The 21368-nt window shown below is 37.8% G+C and overlaps 3 protein-coding genes across 3 annotated transcripts; 1 reads left to right on the forward strand and 2 right to left on the reverse strand.

The window, feature by feature from the left end:
- Nucleotides 1–4085: 4085 nt before the first annotated feature.
- Nucleotides 4086–7466, forward strand: LOC122088496 (probable cysteine desulfurase). The gene is made up of 5 exons (XM_042657780.1): nt 4086–4367; nt 4502–5003; nt 5104–5305; nt 5406–5927; nt 6794–7466. The coding sequence occupies exons 1-5, from the start codon at nt 4178–4180 to the stop codon at nt 7241–7243; spliced, it is 1866 nt and encodes a 621-aa protein (XP_042513714.1). The 5' UTR covers nt 4086–4177; the 3' UTR covers nt 7244–7466.
- Nucleotides 7467–8816: 1350 nt separating this feature from the next.
- Nucleotides 8817–12268, reverse strand: LOC122091910. The gene is made up of 5 exons (XM_042662156.1): nt 11956–12268; nt 11339–11840; nt 10698–10899; nt 10091–10588; nt 8817–9254 (listed from the first exon to the last, which is right to left on the reverse strand). Exons 1-5 carry the CDS (start codon nt 12266–12268, stop codon nt 8817–8819), a joined length of 1953 nt encoding a protein of 650 aa, XP_042518090.1.
- A 6344-nt stretch (nt 12269–18612) lies between these two features.
- Nucleotides 18613–21046, reverse strand: LOC122089320 (probable cysteine desulfurase). The gene is made up of 5 exons (XM_042658962.1): nt 20755–21046; nt 20158–20659; nt 19865–20066; nt 19258–19746; nt 18613–19162 (listed from the first exon to the last, which is right to left on the reverse strand). The coding sequence occupies exons 1-5, from the start codon at nt 21026–21028 to the stop codon at nt 18710–18712; spliced, it is 1920 nt and encodes a 639-aa protein (XP_042514896.1). The 5' UTR covers nt 21029–21046; the 3' UTR covers nt 18613–18709.
- Between the last annotated feature and the right edge of the window lie 322 nt (nt 21047–21368).

Here is a 21368-nt window from a genome sequence, read left to right on the forward strand (position 1 = left end):
ATCCTAAAACTGTGTATTTTGGGGAGAAGGTTGGGCGCGTTGTTTGTATTCAACCAATGAGAGGATTGGGTTGGAAGAGACAATAGGAGACTTTTTCAAAGGAGAGAGAGAGATCCAGGCAGACCAGCATACCAATTTTTTTCTTTTAAATGACTAAAATAATTAGTGGGTAGTTTTAAAATGCAAACCAAGATGTGTGTGTGTGTGTTTGTTTTTTTTTTTTTTTTATCGACAGATATCTAAGCCTTCGGCTTGATTAGTCCTGCGGACCTATATTGACCCTATAACTACATGGACTGGGTCATACCAAAGTTGAATGAGAATCATTCAACTTTCATTGAAAGTAATGAAGAATACTAAACATCCCGTGTGAATGGCCCAAAGTGTGCCTAGTGGGAGTCAAACTTAAGACGTCCGAGTTTAGCCAACTAAGATGTATATAATCCATTAATTTTCACAACAGACTATTAAAATACTCACCCAACCAGATTGCCCTGAGTCAGCCATCTTAACCGTACACTATTGTCCAGCCATACTTCTACCATCTAATACCCTTTTGCAAAATTTTAAATGTTTTATGTTTGTCTCTAGTCTCTGGTTCCCCCAAGAATATTGCATGAATAAAAAATATATATATATTTAAAATCCTTTAAACGACCATTAATTCAACATAAAATAGATACACCTCCCCTCCTGCGTAGATTAATGGTAATTCATAATATCTGTACTTAAGGCAGTGTTGTGAACATAATATTTGAAACCTGCAATGGTAAGAACAAGTCTTAAAGAAAATGGCAATGCATAATACCATTTTCACCCATAGAAAAAAAAAATATGAGAGTAAGATTTATACGTACATTATCCTCTTATATTTATATCATACATATCTAGAGAGAAAAAAGAATTCTAGTGAATGCGGATTGAAATACAAGTGTTTTACAATATAGAGAGAGAGAGAGAGAGAGAGAGAGAGAGAGAGAGAGAGAGAATGAATGTACCCTCGGGTTGCGTGCCACCCTTTTTCCCAAACAAGAATTGCACTAGAAGTACATTGAAAAAGTGGGATAACAGAAAATGACACACGTTTGTCTTAATTCGAGCAATAACCTTGGGAGATTATGACCAATGTAGATTGGACAGAAAGAGATTGAGCGGACCCATTCACCGACCTGGAAGTAGACCTACTCATTTGACATTAATGCCCTCATAAGAAGAAAATTACTAAAATAGTGTGTTGTGTGAATGCCTTCAAGGTGAGTGAGAAGCTGAGTTGGAGGTTAAAAAAAGGGAATGTTAATAAAAATATGAATTAGTCTCCATCATAAGTGACTTATCAAGTTTTAATTAAACCAACGGTTCACTTCAATTATTATCTTCACTTAATTTCATCTTTGGTGCATACATAGTTATGTGCCAGTACTACAAATTTCTAAAGAATGACGTAAAAGGAGGTAGGTGATCTATAAAGTGGTCTTTCAGAGAGTAGTCGTTCCTTAGGCACTTTCATGCCAATTGAGAAAGACATAAAACGTTTAAAAAATTGTTTCGACAATTACAACGTAACAAATCTCCAATGACGACCATTAATAGTTAGTATGGGGATAAAAGCAGGCGTGTTTGACCGCTGCTGTGATTTATAGGAGGTCGGTAAAGTTATTTCATGTGAAGAGAAAAGAGAATCATTGACATGATATATATATTTTGACATATGTAACATGACCAATGAGATTTTAAATACATCACAAGGTGAAAACAGGAGAGTTGAACCTATGTACTTTTGGCAACCTATACTCTACCTGTGAGTGCAGTTGTCTATGATAAATTCATGTTACTGGCCAATATGAAAGTTTAGTTGCGAAATTAAATAGATGACAATACACATTATGCTCCGGATATGGCTGGAAATACATAGGAAAAATGGATTCTGGGGGAGGGGGGAGAGTGAGGCAATATGTTTGAGATGAGCTATGAAATTTGACATTAATTGTTTGATAATATTCTGTCTTTTAACTGTTGATTGGTTGACTAGGTCAACTTCCTCAAAATAGCAAACAATGAGATCAACTTATCAAATGAAATTCAACCAAGATCTTGCTACTATGGCTCACAACCCAAGAAATGGAATTTTGAAGGGTAGTTTGAAAAATACTAAAACCTAGGAGGATATTTTTATGAATCCAAAGAGTGAATGAATTATTCCATTTCTTTGACTATGACCTGGATAGTAGAAACTTGGGTGATTATCTACCTTCTCCCTCCATGGACTGTGTTGAATAAAATGGATTTTTGAATTTAAAATTCAAGGAGAAAATTGTGGCAAATTATATAAAAATAAATAAATAACACCATCAGAAGTAGATGAGCTAATCTCACGGTGTTGAATTTGATGAACTTTTCTTGTTTAATTTCCACTATTTTGTGGAAGTATTGACCTAGATACGTAGATAAAAGTCCATGGAGCTCTACCAAAAAAAAAAAGAGACAGAAGTCCATGGAGGGAGAAGAGAGAGTTGCAGAGAAATGGGTTTAATATGAATTTTTACACAGTATTAGATTGGACCAACTGCAGAACTTTCCAAGTGCAAACAAGATTTGAATTAACAAATTTTCCTGGGTAGGCGGTAGGGTTAACTTAAACTGTCTAAGAAATCCCTTAATTTCCAAGTCAATTGCTACAGTTGTTAATTAAGAACTACAACTACAACATTTTGTGATAGGGATTCGACCGACACAGACAATTTTACAGTGTTTCATTCTCATCATCTGTCTCATCTCAACCATCACTAAATTGACTACCTTAATTCTTTATTAATTACAATACCTAAATTTCATCCAAGCTATCTTCAGACAACACGCCTGCAACTTTGTTATTGTTCCAGTCTTAATCAATTTCATAATTTTTTTCTCTGAGACGATGTCATCTTCTATAGATAGATTCTTGCTGGAAACAGAGAAATTTAATTCAGAAATGTTGGGACGACCAAGAACCTTTTCCCCACTAGATATCTATAAAGTCTAAACGCGGTCGAGTAGAACATATGAAGAAATCTAATTAATTAAATTCTATCTTCATATAATATTATTACTACAATTGTATACTAATTCTCCATAATTTATAAATGGTCGGTTAGGTATAGGTACACACCTATACCTATTTATAATATTTGATGTAAGCTTAAGCCTAGCCTGTTTGATAAATTGTATAAGCTGATCTCTGGATTCCCATGTGGGACTATCCAGTATTGAGTGGAGATCAGGTTCTCATATGGGATTGACCTTCGCTACAAGAACGATTGAATAATATTTGATGTAGGCTTAAGCCTAGCCCGTTTAATAAATGGTATAAGTTGATCTCTGGATTCCCATGTGGGACTATCTGGTATTGAGTGCGGGTTAGGTTCTCGTATGAGATCCACACATATAGAATGGAATCCAGCCCTATTGATCAAGATTCGTACGATTGAAAATGGTTCTTATATGAGAAGCTATCCATACTCTCTGGTAAAGGCCTAGAATTGACACTCTTAAAACAAAGAACCAATTTCTGACTATATTATTTATAAAGTTTAAAGGAATCAAGTCGAACGTATGAGGAAAACTAATTCATTAAAGGCCAAAAGGAGCCTGCGTAGGAGCATGGATCTTGTGCGCGCAGACACAAGACCCTGCAAAACAACTGGCCCACTCTTTATCAAAGAAAAAATCTCACCCTCATTGATGCTTCCACGGGTGATTGATCTCACTGACCCCTACACGTACCAGACAGAAAAATCTCCTCCTTAAATAAATTAATCCATCTTTCATTTAATATTACTACTTGTATTGTAGACTCATCCTCCACAATCTATAGTCTATATACAACAACTACCTTCGTCTTCTTTCTCAGGTTCATCCATTTCTTTCGCCATTAACCATTGACTTCCATCACCTTCAATTGCTTATTCATCGTTTACGTATACTCTCTTCCACCGTCTTCAATAATCAATCACTGTCATTTCTTAAATAAATGATAACTCTTATGGTAAGAAAGGCCTAATTGCACCCAAGGATGGAAGGCCGCCACGACAGCTATCCTGCTATGAATTCCCATTTATCTGTAAAAACTAGTGTTCTAGAACCAGATCATGAACATAATATCCATTATCAATCTCAATCCTTTAAGGTGGTTCTTGAATTAATGGGAGTTACAAAGGCCGATCCTCAAGAGACCAAATTCGAATGGTTACAATCACAATTGATTGGAAGAAATGTCGAATTCGATACTCCCTTTGGAAAACGAAACCTCACTTATGCTGACCATACCGCTTCTGGCAGAGGCCTTCGCTGCGTCGAAAACTTCATTCTCAATAATGTTCTTCCTTTCTATGGTATATATATGTTGATCACATTACTTTTCCTTGGCGAATTCTTTCTATTTCTTGTGTTTATACACCTAGCTAGAAGAGTGTGTTCTTGACTCGATCTCCCAATCCGTAACCCATATTTCATTCTGAATGTATAGGGAACACACATACAAGTGATAGCTACGTGGGTCACAAGACAACCGAGATGGTGAAGGAGGCCAGCAAATACATCAAGTGTTGCTTAGGTGCAGGAAAGGACGATGCACTCATATTCTGTGGCTCTGGCACTACAGCGGCGATCAAGCGGCTCCAAGAGGTAATGGGAATTGCAGTGCCTTCAACCTTGAGAGATAGGGTAATCAAGAGCTTAAGCAGTGAAGAGAGATGGTTGGTCTTTGTTGGACCATATGAGCACCATTCCAATCTCCTCTCATGGCGTAATAGCCTAGCTGAGGTGATAGAAATTGGCCTTGACAATGAAGGATTGCTAGACATGAGAGCTTTGAGGTCAAAGCTTGAGGCTTACAAGGATTCCAATCGTTTCATGTTGGGTTCATTCTCAGCCTGTAGCAATGTAACTGGAATTTATTCTGAAACAAGACCCATTGCTCGTCTTCTTCATGAATTTGGTGCTTTTGCTTGCTTTGATTACGCAGCAAGGTAACACTAGTTCATCTCTCTGTTCTCTAAGAATCAATTATTCTTTAATTAATAACTTTTTTTTTAAAACTGAAATTAGATCTTTGGTTGGTACAAATAGTGGTCCTTATGTAGAGATCGACATGAGATCAGGAGAGGTAGAAGGCTATGATGCAATTTTTCTGAGCCCACATAAGTTCCTAGGTGGACCAGGAACCCCTGGCATTCTTCTTATGAACAAGGCCTTGTATAAGTTGGGATCTTCTGCCCCTTCTACTTCTGGAGGTGGAACTGTTGATTTTGTCAATGGCTTCAGTGATGAGGTAATTCATTTTATATTACCCCATTTTGTTTTGATGATTAATTCATAATTAAATTAGCTAATCTAATATATCCATGATTAATTACTTGATTAATCTACAGCACACATTGTATTGTGAAGATGTGGAAGAGAGGGAGGATGCAGGAACTCCACCAATCATTCAGAAGATAAGAGCAGCAATGGTTTTCTGGGTGAAGGAATTCATTGGTTATGATGTGATTGAAAACCAAGAACATTTGTACATAAGGGCAGCCCTCAAAAGGCTTCTACCAAATCCAAACGTATGGGTTTTAGGGAATACAAGTGCACCAAGACAAGCTATCCTCTCTTTTGTGATTTTCTCTACAACCAATTCTCCCTCTTATGATGATATGAAAAATGATCAAAATGGAGCTTATGCTTATGGTGATGATGGAAGAGGTAGTAGCAGAGATCTTTATATGTGGGCAGAGTCAGGCAACAAGAGAGACAAGCCTCTCCATGCCCCTTTCGTGGCGAAGCTCCTCAATGATCTCTTCGGCATCCAAGCTCGAGCAGGCTGCGCTTGTGCTGCACCCTACGGTCATCATTTACTTGGTGTCCAGGAGACTCGATCACTAGCCTTTCGCTCCGCTATCCAAATGGTAAGTTAAAAACGAGCCTGGATCCTCTTTTCACATTGTAACACATGGGATCTCACCGTTCATAAAGTAACAGATCATGAATCAATAGAACATTAAATGTTCATAACCCTTTGGCGGTGGAGTCCCATGTAAAAGAAGCTGATCTTACCTCCATCAAAACCCTTGTTGCTCATTATTGCTTCAGAATTTACAAATAGGATGTCATCACTCACCTGGCCTATTTAATGACCCTATTGTTAAACCTAATCCCCTCCCTAAAGTCTAGATTTTTCATTAATGAGCTTTGCATGTAGGACCGCATGGATTTCATATAGATCTAGAGAACATAGGCAGCTTTTAAAAGCAGTGATTTGACCATAGAGAGGCCATATATATATATATATATATATATATCCAAATTGAAACACTCAAAAGGTCTTGTTCATAGATAGCTTCCCATTAGACAAATGTCCAAAAGACCAAAAAATTTCATCCTCCAAAGAGACAAGCACATACTTTAGCGACAAATTTTTCAAACTCTTACTCGGGTTCCTGCTGTCCATAATTGTAGGCGTCAAAATGGAATCTCAACCTCTGTGATTAAAAAAAATATTTTGAAAAATACTAAAATTTAAGGGGTTATTTGCAAATCCACTCAGAAAGAGATTATTTCATTTCAACGCATGCAATTACTGGGCACCCAGGTGATAGGAAATTTTTTTTCCCATAGTTTAGGGTGTAAGATGTTCAAACTTAAGCCCTATTGGATAAACTGGATATCTAAAACCCTTAATGCCTTAATTTTAATTCAGTTAACCAAATCTATTTGATTAATCATTTTCATTGTCAAAATTAAGTCCCTTCAATTACTTTCTTTTCTCTTGCAGGGCTACACTGGTGTAAAACCAGGATGGACTAGAGTTAGCTTCCCCTACTACTTATCAACTGAGGAGTTTGAGTTCATTCTAGCCGCAATCGAATTTATCGCAACCTATGGCCAGCGGTTCCTACCTCTCTATAAATTCAACTGGAAAAATGGAAACTGGAGTTTCAAATCAAGAGCTTTCATGGAGAATCTACTAGGGGAAGATTATACCATAGACTTGAGTATTTTGTCGCTAAGCGAATCCAAGCCTGGGATGGACAACAAGAACACTAGTGGATTAAAGGATGGGGACAACAGTTATGGTGATCATGAGAAGACCATTGAGGTGATTAGTAAATATGCCTCCTACTTAGAAACTGCAAAGTATGTGGCCAGTTTTCTTCCAAAGTTTCCTCCCCAACGTAAGGTTCCTAAAGAAATAGACCTCAGTCTTGCTCATTTTAGGGTTTAGGGTTTAAGGTTTAAGATTGGATCTCTCTCCCAATCTTAAGCATTTTTTTGTATCCTATGTTATTTATGGTAAGGGAATTTGTTATGGGTCCTTTATATTATTAAGGTCATCCATGATAGCTCCCTAACCATAGATCTGTTGTTGTATTGTATTTAATTTCCTTTTTCTACTAATATGAGTAATAATAGCCTGCGAATTATTAAAATTTGAATAAAAAGATGATTCCAAATTATTTGTCTTCCACCCAAAAACGTAGTCAAGTTTTCCTCCCTTTGAATTCCATGATATTGAAATGTTAAAGAAAAATATTGTGAATTTCATTATAAAACAATTGCGTAGTTAGGAAGCTGGTGATCTTTACTCTCAACGTGTTAATGAGGAGAGATGGTATCAAATTTCAACTTGAAAAAAGAAAAGAAAAGACAGGTTAAAAAGGGCGTATCATGTTTAAAATCTAGCCTACAGTTGCTAAGCGCTAAGGCTGTCAAATTGGAATCGAAATCAAAAACTGAATTCAGTTCTAGGTCGAATACTCTGAATCGAATCAAATCGATTATAATATGGTTATATCCTGGATCTGAAATGAGAGTTCATAATTTTGGTTTGGGTCCGGATCTAGATCTATGTCAAGAATCCATGATTTTAACCGAATAAACCGAATAACTTGATGTAACTTTTTCCTTTTTTTGAAAACTAAACACTTACGTAACATAAATAGAAACCTTACGTAATTCATCAATTAAATTGTCTTATTGGGTTATAGTTATGGTCTAAGTTCAAAACCCTCTTTTATTGGGAAGACTAACAGCCTAGTAAATAAGCATTTGAATTTTGTCTTCTGTACTAAGCACAGTTGGTTTAGACCTGTTTGTCAAAGTAACCTTCCATTAACTGATACCTCTAGAGTTCGAGTCCTCCCCCCACCCCTCGCCCCCAAGATGGGATCCCCTCCCCTCCCCTCCCCTCCCCTCTTTCCCTGTCTGCCCTTTCTTGAGTTGGGACGCCACCCAGCAGCCTTTGGGCTGCCACCCTAGTTGGCCCATGGCCCTTTGATTGAAACTGTCCCAAAAATAATGTTTGTAATATTAACTCACCCATTCATTGCATAAATACACATAGTTTCTACCCAAATAAAAATGCATAAATACCCTTTGAAACCTTTTTCCCCACCTTTATACAGGCTAGCTCACCAGCAGGTGACCAATCACCCTAGGAAAATAAGCGACGGTCAACAGTGCGGGCTTTGGCTTGGAAAGAGTACAAAGATATTCTTCTATTTAGGCCCAAGCCCACTACAATAACCCCAACAAATGAAATATGAAATATTAATATCACATTATAATTAAAACTCTAAAATTTAAGAACAATAAAAATATTTGATTGTTATTACTGTTCAGAAAGAAAAGTACAAAATAGTACATGAAAGAATGAAGAAAATGTGGACCATTCAATATGAAAGAATTAAGGAGGACATGTTAGGGATCCTTAACATTAGTAAAGTCCCCCTAAAATTAAACCAAAAAGGAATTTTTTTGTATCCTTAGATGTGCAAAATTGGGTGACCAAGCCAACTTTATACCCTAAAATATGCTAGGCTAGGGTCAATTTCTTTTGGAATCCTACGTTGTGGAGGATACTTTGGTAGGAAACTTGCCACATACTTAGCCTTCTCCAAGTAGGAGGCATATCTACTAATCACCCCACGTGTCTTCTTCTCAATGTAATCACTGCCATCAGCCCTTGATCCATAGTAGTTTGTCTCTGGCTTAGTTTCCATCAGAGAAAAGTCTTCTGAATCAAGTGAAGAATCTTCCCCTAGTATATTCTCCATGAAAGCTCTGGATTTAAAGGTCCAAGTACCTGTTTTCCAATTGAAGCTATAGAGTGGAAGGAAGCGCTGACCATATTTTGCAATGAATTCCAATGCAGCTAGAATGAACTCAAACTCTTCTATTGGCATGTAATAAGGAAAACTAATTCTTGTCCATCCAGGTTTTACACCAGTGTAGCCCTGCAAAGTAGAAGAAATTATGTTAGTTACAATAATAAAATCAATAATCAAATCAACTAACTTTTATCTAAACCATTAGGAGCTCCTGACTTTCAATTATGGGTGTCAACTGGTCAGGTAGGGCCTAATTGGTTTCACATCGTTTTCACCCATTTGGGTAATGGGCTCCATAGGTCAGGGCATGGACATATTTTTATTTGTTAAATCGATAATCAGACTCAAGTTAATCAGGTTAATTGGACTTTAAATGGTCTAATTGACTAATTAACCCAAAATGCTTAGTAATGGATCGGCCCGGTTTCAGGCTTGAACTGGTTGGTTTGGGCCAAGTTTTGATGCTCCTACTTCCAATTGATCGAAAAGCTGGTTTATTATTTGTAACATGTTGAGTTTGTCTCGAATTCTTGACCTATTCTGAAGATTTACCTGCTCCGACATATTTTAGTAGCGACCCGCATAGGAAATTTTTTGAGATCTGTGATGGAAGCAGAGAGGCTGGGCCGATAATGGGTACGGGGGCTACGTTTGACCGGATCGACCCGCAACTTGGAGTATATAATGCACTATTGTCTTGTTGAGAATGTCATTGTATTTTTGAGTTTTTTTCGAGCTTGGATTTCAGGGCTAGTTTTCTTGTTGCTGCTTGGGTGTAATCTCTCTTCTACATAGTGAAACATCTTCTTCTTCACCCGAGGACATAGCACACCACACCGGTGTATGAATCTCTTTAAATCTTTGTATTGTGCGAATCTATTGTCTGCTTATTTTCGTATTTTTTTCTTGTTTGCTCTAATATAATCTTATGCTTCAAGAAAGATGGATGAACTAGTACTGACCTCTTGGATAGCAGACAGAAAGGCTAGAGAACGAGCCTCATCCACACCGAGTAGATGGTGACCATAGGGTGCAGCACAAGCACACCCAGCTCGAGCTTGAATGCCGAAGAGATCGTTGAGGAGTTTTGCCACAAAAGGCCCATGAAGAGGCTTCTCTTTCTTGTTTCCTGACTCTGCCCACATATTAAGGCCTCTTGATCTTCCTCTAAGAGCTTCAATTTGTGTTTCCAAATTGTGGGAGGAAGAATTTGTGGTAGAGTAAATAACAAAAGAAAGAATGGCTTGTCTCCTTGCACTTGTATTCCCTAACACTGATATGTTTGGGTTGGGAAGAAGCCTTTCAAGAGCTGCCTTTATATATGCATCTTCCTGGTTTTCAATCACGGTATAACCAATGAAGTCCTTCACCCAGAAAACCATTGCTGCTCTTATCTTCTGAATGATGGGTGGAGTTCCAGCATCTTCCCTCTCTTCTACATCTTCATAATACAATGTTTGCTGCAATTAATGGATCGAGTTAATAAATAGATTAGCTAATTAAGCCAGGACCATAAAAGCCAAGTACTGTTTGGATTAATGAAGGTATTGGGGTTGATTATTTATATACCTCTTCACTGAAGCCATTGACAAAATCAACAGTTCCACCTCCACAAGTAGAAGGGGCAGAAGAACTCAACTTGTACAAAGCTTTGTTCATCAGAAGGATGCCAGGGGTTCCAGGCCCACCTAGGAACTTATGTGGGCTTAGAAATATGGCATCATAGCCATCCAGCTCTCCTGAACGCATGTTGATCTCCACGTAAGGACCACTGTGCCAATAAAAACATGATATCATTCTATAAGTCTTAACCATCAACTGGAGCACAAGAGAATATATATATATATATATATAAAAGGGGTGTCAATCGGTTGGTTTGGTTCAATTTCATTTTGGTTGCTGAACCGATTTAGGACTGATTGTAAGGGTGCCTTTAGAAAGTACTGAAAAAAATAGTTTTTATCGGTTTCTGTAGGGATTATATACTGGTTCGAGTTGGTGCAGTTTTTAGTTACTGCTTCTACCAGTCTCATTAAATCCCAAAGTGAAACCAAACTGATAAGGTTACTATTTGGTTCGGTCTAAACCGGACAGTTTCAATTGGTCAGACCGGTTCAGGCTGGAAATTGACCCCTTATTATATAGTTAATAGTAATAACAATTTGATGAATAAGTACTGGGAATGTTAATATATAGATATGGGCACCAACCTTGCAGCATAGTCGAAGCAAGCAAAAGCTCCATATTGGTGAAGAAGCCGGGCAATGGCACCAGTGTCAGAGTAGATTCCAGTAACATTGCTACAAGCTGAGAATGAACCCAACATAGGACGGTTGGAATCCTTGTGAGCCTCAAGTTGGTGCCTCAGAGCTTGCATGTCAAGCAATCCATCATCGTTGAGACCAATCTCTATCACCTCAGCTAGGCTATTGCGCCATGAGAGGAGGTTAGAGTGGTGCTCGTATGGCCCAACGAAGACCACCCATCTCTCCTCGCTCTGTAGACTCGTTAATATCTTATCTCTCATGGTTGAAGGCACTGTGATACCCATCACCTCTTGAAGGCGCTTGATGGCCGCAGTGGTGCCAGAGCCGCAGAATATGAGTGCATCATCTGGTCCTGCACCTAAGCAAGTCTTGATGTATCTGGTGGCCTCCTTCACCATCTTAGTGGTCTTGTGGCCCACGTAGCTGTCACTTGTATGTGTGTTCCCTACACAAACAACATCAAAATGAACTCTTAATTAGCATTTCATCATGGTGGACTTAGAGGAGGTATTAATTAACCAAGCTAGCCAAGCTAGGTCACGCCAATTAAGTGGCATTACCATAGAAAGGAAGAACACTATTGGAGATGAAGTCTTCAATGTATTGAAGAGCCCTCCCAGAGGCAGTATGGTCGGCATAGGTGAGAAGACGTTTTCCAAATGGAGTTTCAAATTCCAAATGGTGTCCGATCACTTGTGATCTCAACCATGCGAGTTTGATCTCTGTAGAATCATTCTGAGACGCCTCAATCTCAAAGTCCAGAATAGTATTTCTCATGGAAGAACTGACGATCAGAATGGGGTCTTTGTCGTGGTTAGCCACGGCCCTTGGGTGCCAGTAGGTCTCTCCAACCATGGCTTGTTCTAATTCCATGTCTCTTTCACCGGAAAACAGCTAATTACTATTGATGAAGATGATGAAAGAACAAAGAACTACAGAGTAGGGATATGGCTACAGAAAGATCTAAAAAGAAAATAGCTAGCTAGTGAAATCGAATATCTTAAGGGGGCAAAAGCAATGAAGAGCAAGGAAGAAAGTGTTTGTGTTGGGAGAGGTGATGAGGAGATGGGTTTGTATATATATAGAGGATTAAAATAACAAATTTTATGGTGGGTTGAAGGTATATTTCATAGATTATGTCATCTACGACTTTGAATTCTGAAATATTTAATGGAGAGAAGAAGTCTGGTTTTCTCAAAATTCAACTTCTCCCACCGTTTTTGACTATCACCGGTTTAGAGCTAGACTGATTATGTTATGGTAAATGTCGCCACCACGGCCAGGACCCGACTGTAAGTGTTGGATTTTGGACCAGCAGACAAAAATGGAATGGGTCAGACCCAATATACATAGGAGCTCCCCATTTTCACACTTTTTTTTTTTTTTCATTAAGAACTTTACATTGATTGGGCCAATACGATGGGTTGGTAACTTGGCACTCGGTGCTGTCGCCAATCTAGGTGCAGTTTCTTTAATCCAATTCTAATACTTGAAGCCTTGCTCATAAGACTCATAATTTAAAATTATGGAAAAAAAAAAAAAAAAAAAGCCTAAACGGGCAACGTGGCTTCTATGTCAAAACACGGTGGAGGTAAAATGATCGCACTCATTCTTCATAAATGTGGAAATTCTATTCATACAGATGTTCTTACTAATGCTCACATTGGTCTTGTGTTAACTAGTGCAGGGCTATGTGCCTTTTAGAACCCCTCACAATTTTTTATATGAAAAATGCTTTATCTTCCACCACAACATGATCCAAAAGGCTTCGGAGAATTTTTGTATGGGTAAAGGTTTGAAAAATCATTGAATAAATATATATATATATATATATATTAAGTCCCTATTTTTTATACAATTTAAGTAAATAATGCATTGATGATAATTGTAATTGTTTTTATCATCTTAGAATGTATTATCGACTTAAAATACATCTCAAGAATATATTCCAAATTCATTCTAAGACTCACTTGCTATGGAATCTATCAAATTTGATAATCCATCTTGTAATGTGACCTACAATGTATAGAAATTGCCCCTTTATACATTACTCTTATAGATTTTTGAGATTTTTCTATTAAAAAAAAAAGACGACAGAATGTAACATTTGCTTGATATGACTCCGATTTACAATTGATGATGAGGATAACATGGTTACAAAATTTGGTACCAATCAAATTTTCATCTACTACTATTGAAGCTACGGAACTAATTAAGAGTGTTACACCAAGCATTTCAGCTTTTCGGGTCATAATACGAAAAACCCACTCCGGTACTAACCTAATGGCAACTTAGGGATGCCAACTGGTTAATTAGGTCCTTTTTTTTTTTTTTTTTTTTCTAATCAGTTCTCTTGGGTTTGATTTCCAGTTTTGATCTAGTTTTTTAGGATTCTCCATAGGTTAACTTAACTAGTTCGAGCTAAAAATTGACACTCTTATATATTTGACTAAATATACTAGACTAGATTGATAAAAATAAGAACACCATATCCAATAAATTTCATTTGAACATCAATAGATCGAAATGAGTCCGAATTAGGTCCTCGTATGGTGGATTTTCGTACAATGCCTGATCCACACATAGAATTCACTAGTTCTCTATCTTCTTACATTAGGTTTTCATATTGAGTGGATTTTATGTATGAATCAGAGTCATCAGCCACCATACAAGAATGATTCTCATACGAAAACCTGATCCAAACTGAATAGAAACCACCTAAAAAATTTTGAGGAATGGAGAGTGTTTTCTCAAACAAGTGCCGGAATAAATATATTAGGCACGTGTGGGATAAAAATGCAAATGGTGATCAGCATAACACTATTTCATTCCAATTTTGGAAACTCCAATTGTCACATTGATTAAATCAACGGAGCTGTATTGTAGCCAAACGAATTGAAATGTCAAAATCAACTATGACTTAACACTTCTCCCAAAATTCCATAAAGAAATGCAGAATGAAGAAAGCGAAAGGAGTCCATACGCGTTACATACACTCCGGATCACGAAAAGAGCTGCATGCATATGCATGCACCTTGCGCCCTCGCACATATTCTTGGCAACTTCCAGATTCAAAGAGTCATGTGGGCTGTGCCTTATGATCTATGAGCTTCTCCAGTCACACAAGCAAGCCGAGAGCATGTTCCCATGTAGAATTGTACGGTCAAACTTGTTGGGGTGCTAAGGTGGGCCCACATTATTGTGGTTTGAAAGGGCATTGGGCCCCATGGGGCCTGGTGGATTGGGGTGGATTTAGCAGCAAACACATAAATCTTTAGCATTTTGCTTTTGTTTTCTCAATATCAGATTAATTCACATCACTTTGCCCCAAGGGCCAATCTTGTTCGTAGCTAGACAAAATGTGGACGTTCATATAAGGCATGATTTCTTAAGTATTAAGGTGACCCACCATAATGGTATGATGAAACAGTGGTTTGACAAGCGTAAGAATATGAAATTTAGATTCTCTCCAGTCGTTTTGGAACAATGGGGCATTCCATGACATGTTGAGTAACCCAGGCATGCACCCAAGGTCTTCTAAACCGTCAGATGTGTGTTGAGATGCCTAAGACCTAGAGAGAATAAAGTGCAATACCATTTTCAGCCCCATTGGATAAAGGGTGATCATGTACATACACTACCATGTCTGAAAACAAAACTCAAAACCAAAAAGGAAAATTTTATATAAAGTAGGGTTTTGTATCGTTTATTTTAACATAAAATGTTAACAAAAAATTAAAAACAACCAAACAAAGCCTAAGGAAACATCTATGTTGAGTCTATAAACTGATTTAAGAACTGGATTGAATCCTTTATGTCATATATATATATATATATATATATATGTATAGATATATATTCCTTTTTTGAGTGGGGTGGGGGTAGAATATTCCTTTATGTCATACAATCCAAAAGATACAGGATGTTCAAAAGAATAGGTTGGGTTTTATTTTATGGGATAAGTGAGAACTGGATTGAATCCTTTATGTCATATATATATATATATATATATGTGTGTATAGATATATATTCCTTTTTTGAGTGGGGTGGGGGTAGAATATTCCTTTATGTCATACACTCCAAAAGATACAGGATGTTCAAAAGAATAGGTTGGGTTTTATTTTATGGGATAAGTGTCTCTGAGCCTACAGTGTAGTCTTTGCCTAGACACAAGATTTTTTCTTTTTTCTTTTCAATATAAAATAAACTATGTCTGGGTGCGTAGTCTACTTTGTAAACTCAGAACCGTTGCCCTATTTTATTTACTTAAATTTTGATAAGAGTAATCTTCAAAGGCTTATCTTACCAAAAAAAAAAAATCAAAGGTTAGATGTTTTTTTTTACTATTATTATTATTTTTTTTTTTATGTATCTTTGTGATTTAAATATCAAAAAAGAAGGTAGACAGTCCTGCAATGACTTGATATAACCTTCAGGGAGAGAGAACGCTATGCCAAGAGCTCAAGCATCCAACAAAGGGGTGAGATTGTTGTTTCACTACCGCTCTGTCTGGGTGCAGAATGCATGATTGCAGACCAGGTAGTGTTCTTTTCTCCTAACTTTTATGTTATGATGTGTTTTCTACCAAAATATATATATATATATATATATATTATGACAGCTTAGTTTGGACAAGGCATTCAACTCGTGAAAGTTGATCACCTATGGTCTGGAGACTTAAATTTTGTGCCCAAATTAAGTTGGATATAACTTGTCAAATGACTAAATCTAGAAGGTTACCCCAAGCTTAAGCAATCTCAACCAATGAATCGTCTATCCCGCTCCATGTCGATGAGATCGGCAAGTGAGGCGAGCACAAGTTCTAATGTGCTCTATAATGATGAACAAATAACAAACCTAGACAGAAGACTGCCAAAATGGGATATGCCAAAGATCTCACAAAAATAAGTTTATGATAAATATTGGTTCTCGTTCGAGACCATCAAAACCGTCGAACAAACCATCAACTTCACCCCAGAAACCAAAGAGATTACCCTTTTTGATCCCAGGTCTTTACAGGATCTTTACCAAAACCACAAATTTAATTATGTTCATATTGGCCTTGTTCAGGTGGCGATCAAACCACTTCATCGTGAAAGACTTAATACTTCCCTCCTGTTAGCCCTTCGTGACCAAAGATTCCTTGATTTTAATGATTCTATTCTAGGAGCCATTGAAACTAGCCTTTGTTATGGACCTGTCCATTTCAATGTCTACCCAAATATATATATATATATATATATAAAATGATGTGCCGGAGTTTTAAAAAAGGGTAAATCTTGTGGAGCAAATTCATGACGTTAAAAATGTTATGATTGATTGGCGGTGTATAGCAATGTGAAATATGGCTTTGTTCACCCACTGTAACTAAGTTTAGGGCATAAAGTGTTCTGTGACTCTAAATGCCTCATTGTGATAGTTAATTTTTCTTTCTAACCTGACAAAGTGAATGGGAGTTCTCATTTTGCCAATGCCACATGAAGATGAAGTTGCTACAAACTATATAAGATATTAATTTATAAAATCCTTGGCCAAAATTGTGTAAAGGACCTTGGAAATTGGGTTATATTATTTGCTAACTAAGGCATGATACAATTTCTAATAGCCATTTGTTCATTAACAATGTCAAACGAATAGCTTGTTTGGTCGGCTAATAACACTAATAATTAAAGGGCTTTGTCCTATATTGTTTTTGCAGTTTTAGCTCGCCTGCACATGACAATGTCGAAGGTGGGGTGTGCTGAATCCATTTTTCTTTTCTATTTTATGCATCTGGTAAGTTTACCAGCTTGTAATTATCGTTTCCATCTTTTCTATTTTAATAGAAATTATCTTTTAAAGAAAAAAATATTATTATTTTGTTGATAGAAACTTAAAATTTTCTTGGGGGAAGATCATATATCCTAGTCCTGCAAGGCCACATCAGCAGTAGACTGAACCAAGTAACCCCCTTCATGTGTGAGCAGCAAGGCTTCCAACTGAAGGAAGGATTCCCCATACTGATTTCAGCATTAGAAAGTCATGAATTTTGAGAGATTAGATTTTCGATTCTCATGAGTCTTCCAACTATGGACAAGGCCACATGGCTCACACGATTTCAGCAACCACCCTATCTTTGAAGAATTTTCATTTTTGAAGTATTCTTGTCACAACTAGAGCAAGGAGAGCAAGGGAGGGACGATTTTCAGCCGCCCTCTTTCCTAGTTATGAATTTTATTGTATAGAAATAATGTGTTATGTAACCCTTTCCTTGGTTGGACGATTTCCACATGGACAACACACTCTTGTCCTATTCTTGGAAGGAAGCATACATAAGGTTGGACAATAGTGGTAGTGGAGAAGACCACAGCCCCACTTGAGACTATTTTCATGAAGACCTCACCCCACGAGCCCACCTTTGATGGTTTTTATAGGAGAGAGTTTTTCAGTGGGATGGTTTTGAATTTCAAACATGCCTTTGCTGAATTCTTCATCAACCCTTCCATATTTAGGTTTTGCTTATTTCAGTGTTTGATTTAATTAGGGTAATTGTGCCTTGGAGTCAATCTCAAGTATGACTACCTCGAGTTTAGTTTCCTTTATTTTATTTGTAATCGCAGCCATCAGGTAAGCTGAAGGACTGCATGAGAATTAGGGTTTTCTTTTCTGATAAATTGTAAAAGCTATGCTCATTCAATGGAGGAGAATAGAAAATTGAATTTGCTTTTAGCAGACACCTTGAGTGTATAAATCGAAACGTAGCAATCTTCCCATTGAAATGGATCAATTACAATTAGTAGATTGTGTCTCACGCATACACCTTTAATAAAAAAAAAAAATGGGAACATGTTGATTATTTCAAAACTAGGAGGCAAAAATAAAGAAATTCAATTTTATGGTTAGTCATGGGTAGGGACACTATAGCTGATACAATAACTTCTATAAAAAATGGTAACACGAAAAGAAAATGAATGGTTCAAATGGCATCTACTCATATCACTGTAAACTATATTTTTCTATAGGAGTCACGTAAAACCCCTTGAAAAAGAGAGTTTTGGGGGAGGGGGAGGTTGTACTGTTTGAAAATTTACACACATATCTCCAAATTAACAATGCAAGTGAGGCACAATTCATTATTTAAAAAATATAAAACACTTCAAAGCATTAGAGTGAAGGAAAAAATACAATAAAATATGAGTGAAAGTCACCTATGTCAACTGTTTCAAGATACATTCTTATTTTATGTCTGTAGTGTTAAGGATTCTTAACACATAGTACCCTGATCACAATAAAACTATACTTTGGTATGCGCAAGGATGGGAAAGAGAGCTAACTCTATACCCTGAAATGCGCAAGGCTGAGATCTATATCTTTTGGAACCCTTCTCTGGGGAGGGAACTTTGGAAGGAAACTTGCCACATACTTAGCAGTCTCCAAGTAGTAGGCATATTTCTTAATAAGTAGTTCATTGACCTTCTTATCATCACTATGATCATCTCCGTCATGCCTTGTTCCATTGTTATTAATCTTCATCCCAGGCTTAGCTTCACTTATTAGTGACAAATCTCTTAAATCCACTGTGTAATCCTCCCCCATTATGTTCTCCATGAAAGCTTTGGATTGAAAGGTCCAGTTACCAGTCTTCCAATTGAAGCTGTATAGTGGAAGGAACCGTTGACCATATGCTGCAATGAACTCCAATGCAGCTAGAATGAACTCGAACTCTTCTCTTGACACGTAGTAAGGGAAGCTAAGTCTAGTCCACCCAGGTTTTACACCAGTGTAGCCCTACCAAACCAAATACACAATAAGATTAATTAGTTACAATACTTAAGGGCTTTAATGGTCGAGGATTAATGAAAATGATGAACAATATTACTAACCTTTTGGATAGCAGATCGAAAAGCCAGGGAACGATTCTCATCGACGCCAAGTAGATGGTGACCATAGGGTCCAGCACAAGCACACCCAGCTCGAGCTTGAATGCCAAACAGATCATTGAGGAGCTTTGCCACAAAAGGTCCATGGAGAGGTTTATCTCTCTTGTTTCCTGACTCTGCCCACATATTAAGACCTCTGATACCTCTTCCATTTTCAGTTTTCATGTCATAAGAGGAAGAATTGGTAGTAGAGTAAATCACAAAAGAGAGTATAGCTTGTCTGGGTGCACTTGTATTCCCTAACACCATTATGTTTGGGTTGGGAAGGAGCCTTTTCAGAGCTGCATTTATGTAGACATGCTCCTGGTTTTCAATCACATTGTATCCAATGAAATCCTTCACCCAGAAAGCAAGGGCTGCCCTTATCTTCTGGACAATTGGTGGAGTTCCAGCATCTTCCCTTTCTTCCACATCTTCATAATACAAAGTGTGCTACAAAATCAAATTTTGCAGATTGGCTAATTAGTCTCCTTGGATAATGAATAACTACAGATTAATTAGATCACAAAACAACCTCTTTAATGGAGTAATATGGGGTTTAATTAATTACCTGTTCACTGAAACCATTGACAAAGTCAACAGTTCCACCTCCACAAGTAGAAGGAGCAGAAGATCTCAACTTGTACAAGGCCTTGTGCATCAAAAGGAGGCCAGGGGTTCCAGGTCCACCAACAAACTTGTGTGGGCTCATGAATATAGCATCAAACCCTTCTATCTCCCCAGATCTCATGTCAATCTCCGCATAAGGACCACTATATATACCCAAAACAAGAATCTTAATTAATTAAGACAAAGCACAAACACACACAAACTGGAATAGTAGGTAGCTAGCTATGGACAAACCTTGCTGCGTAATCAAAGCAAGCAAAAGCTCCATGTTGGTGAAGAAGCCTGGCGATGGCCCTTGTATCAGAGTAAGTTCCAGTAACATTGCTACAAGCTGAGAATGAACCCAACATAGGACGTTTGGAATCTTTGTAAGACTCGAGTTGCCGACTTAGACCTCTCATGTCTATCAATCCATCATTGTCAAGACCGATCTCTATCACCTCAGCTAAGCTATTACGCCATGAGAGGAGGTTAGAGTGGTGTTCATAAGGCCCAACAAAGACCACCCATCTTTCCTCGCTCTGTAAGCTCGTTAATATCCTATCTCTCATGGTTGAAGGCACTGCAATTCCCATCACCTCTTGAAGGCGCTTGATGGCAGCAGTGGTGCCAGAGCCGCAGAATATAAGTGCATCATCTGGTCCAGCACCTAAGCAATTCTTAATGTATCTGGTGGCCTCCTTCACCAGCTTAGTGGTCTTGTGACCCACGAAGCTGTCACTTGTATGTGTGTTCCCTGTGACCATGAAATCAAAATGAAATTTAACAGACTAAACAGTATTGAAGGGCAGTGACCATGAAGGGAATAACACATTAAACAAATTAACATACCATAGAAAGGAAGAACATTATTGGCGATAAATTCTTCAATGAACTGAAGGCTTCTACCGGAGGCGGTGTGGTCTGCGTAGGTGAGAAGGCGGCGTCCGAAGGGAGTATCGAAATCGACATCATGTCCAACCAACTGTGACCGCAACCACTCAAACTTGGTCTCTGCAGGATCGTTCTTTGTTACTCCCATGTCTGGCATACCGAAGGACTCCGACCGATGGATATGGGCATCGGAGTCTGGAATAGTGCTTCTCATGGAAGAACTGTTGCTCATAATAGGATGTTTGTCATGGTGAGGAACATCAGTCCTTGGGTGCCAATAGGTCTTTCCTACCATGGCTTTTTCAAATTCCATGCTAGCTTTTCTCACGAGATCAGATATAGTTAAAGGAGATGATGAGGATTATGAAGAAGGTGGTGCAAGTACAGGATTGTGTGTGTGTTTAAAGGGAGAGAATAAGAGCTAATTGGCTCTTACAGAGAAAATATAGGAAAACTATATGGAAGATGAGGAAGCAAAAGTTGCTGTCTTATGCTCTTGGGAGAGGATGGAAATGGGTTTATATAAGCTGCGGATCGATGAGGAAGGAATTAAGAGACGACCGAATCAAATA

Source organism: Macadamia integrifolia, chromosome 2 (assembly GCF_013358625.1).
Source record: "Macadamia integrifolia cultivar HAES 741 chromosome 2, SCU_Mint_v3, whole genome shotgun sequence".
Classification (NCBI taxonomy): domain Eukaryota; kingdom Viridiplantae; phylum Streptophyta; class Magnoliopsida; order Proteales; family Proteaceae; genus Macadamia; species Macadamia integrifolia.

Excerpts from the sequence above, each read along its gene's own strand:
- LOC122089320 (XM_042658962.1), bottom strand. The coding sequence starts at position 21,028 with ATGAGCAACAGTTCTTCCATGAGAAGCACTATTCCAGACTCCGATGCC. Across the intron at positions 20,067-20,157 it reads TGCTTTGATTACGCAGCAAG|TGGTCCTTATGCGGAGATTG; the intron begins GTTTGTCCATAG and ends GGGTATATATAG. Across the intron at positions 19,163-19,257 it reads TTCGATCTGCTATCCAAAAG|GGCTACACTGGTGTAAAACC; the intron begins GTTAGTAATATT and ends TTGGTTTGGTAG.
- LOC122088496 (XM_042657780.1), top strand. The coding sequence starts at position 4,178 with ATGGGAGTTACAAAGGCCGATCCTCAAGAGACCAAATTCGAATGGTTA. Across the intron at positions 5,004-5,103 it reads TGCTTTGATTACGCAGCAAG|TGGTCCTTATGTAGAGATCG; the intron begins GTAACACTAGTT and ends TGGTACAAATAG. Across the intron at positions 5,928-6,793 it reads TTCGCTCCGCTATCCAAATG|GGCTACACTGGTGTAAAACC; the intron begins GTAAGTTAAAAA and ends TTTCTCTTGCAG.
- LOC122091910 (XM_042662156.1), bottom strand. The coding sequence starts at position 12,268 with ATGGAATTAGAACAAGCCATGGTTGGAGAGACCTACTGGCACCCAAGG. Across the intron at positions 11,841-11,955 it reads TAGTGTTCTTCCTTTCTATG|GGAACACACATACAAGTGAC; the intron begins GTAATGCCACTT and ends TTGTTTGTGTAG. Across the intron at positions 10,900-11,338 it reads TGCTTCGACTATGCTGCAAG|TGGTCCTTACGTGGAGATCA; the intron begins GTTGGTGCCCAT and ends TTATTGGCACAG.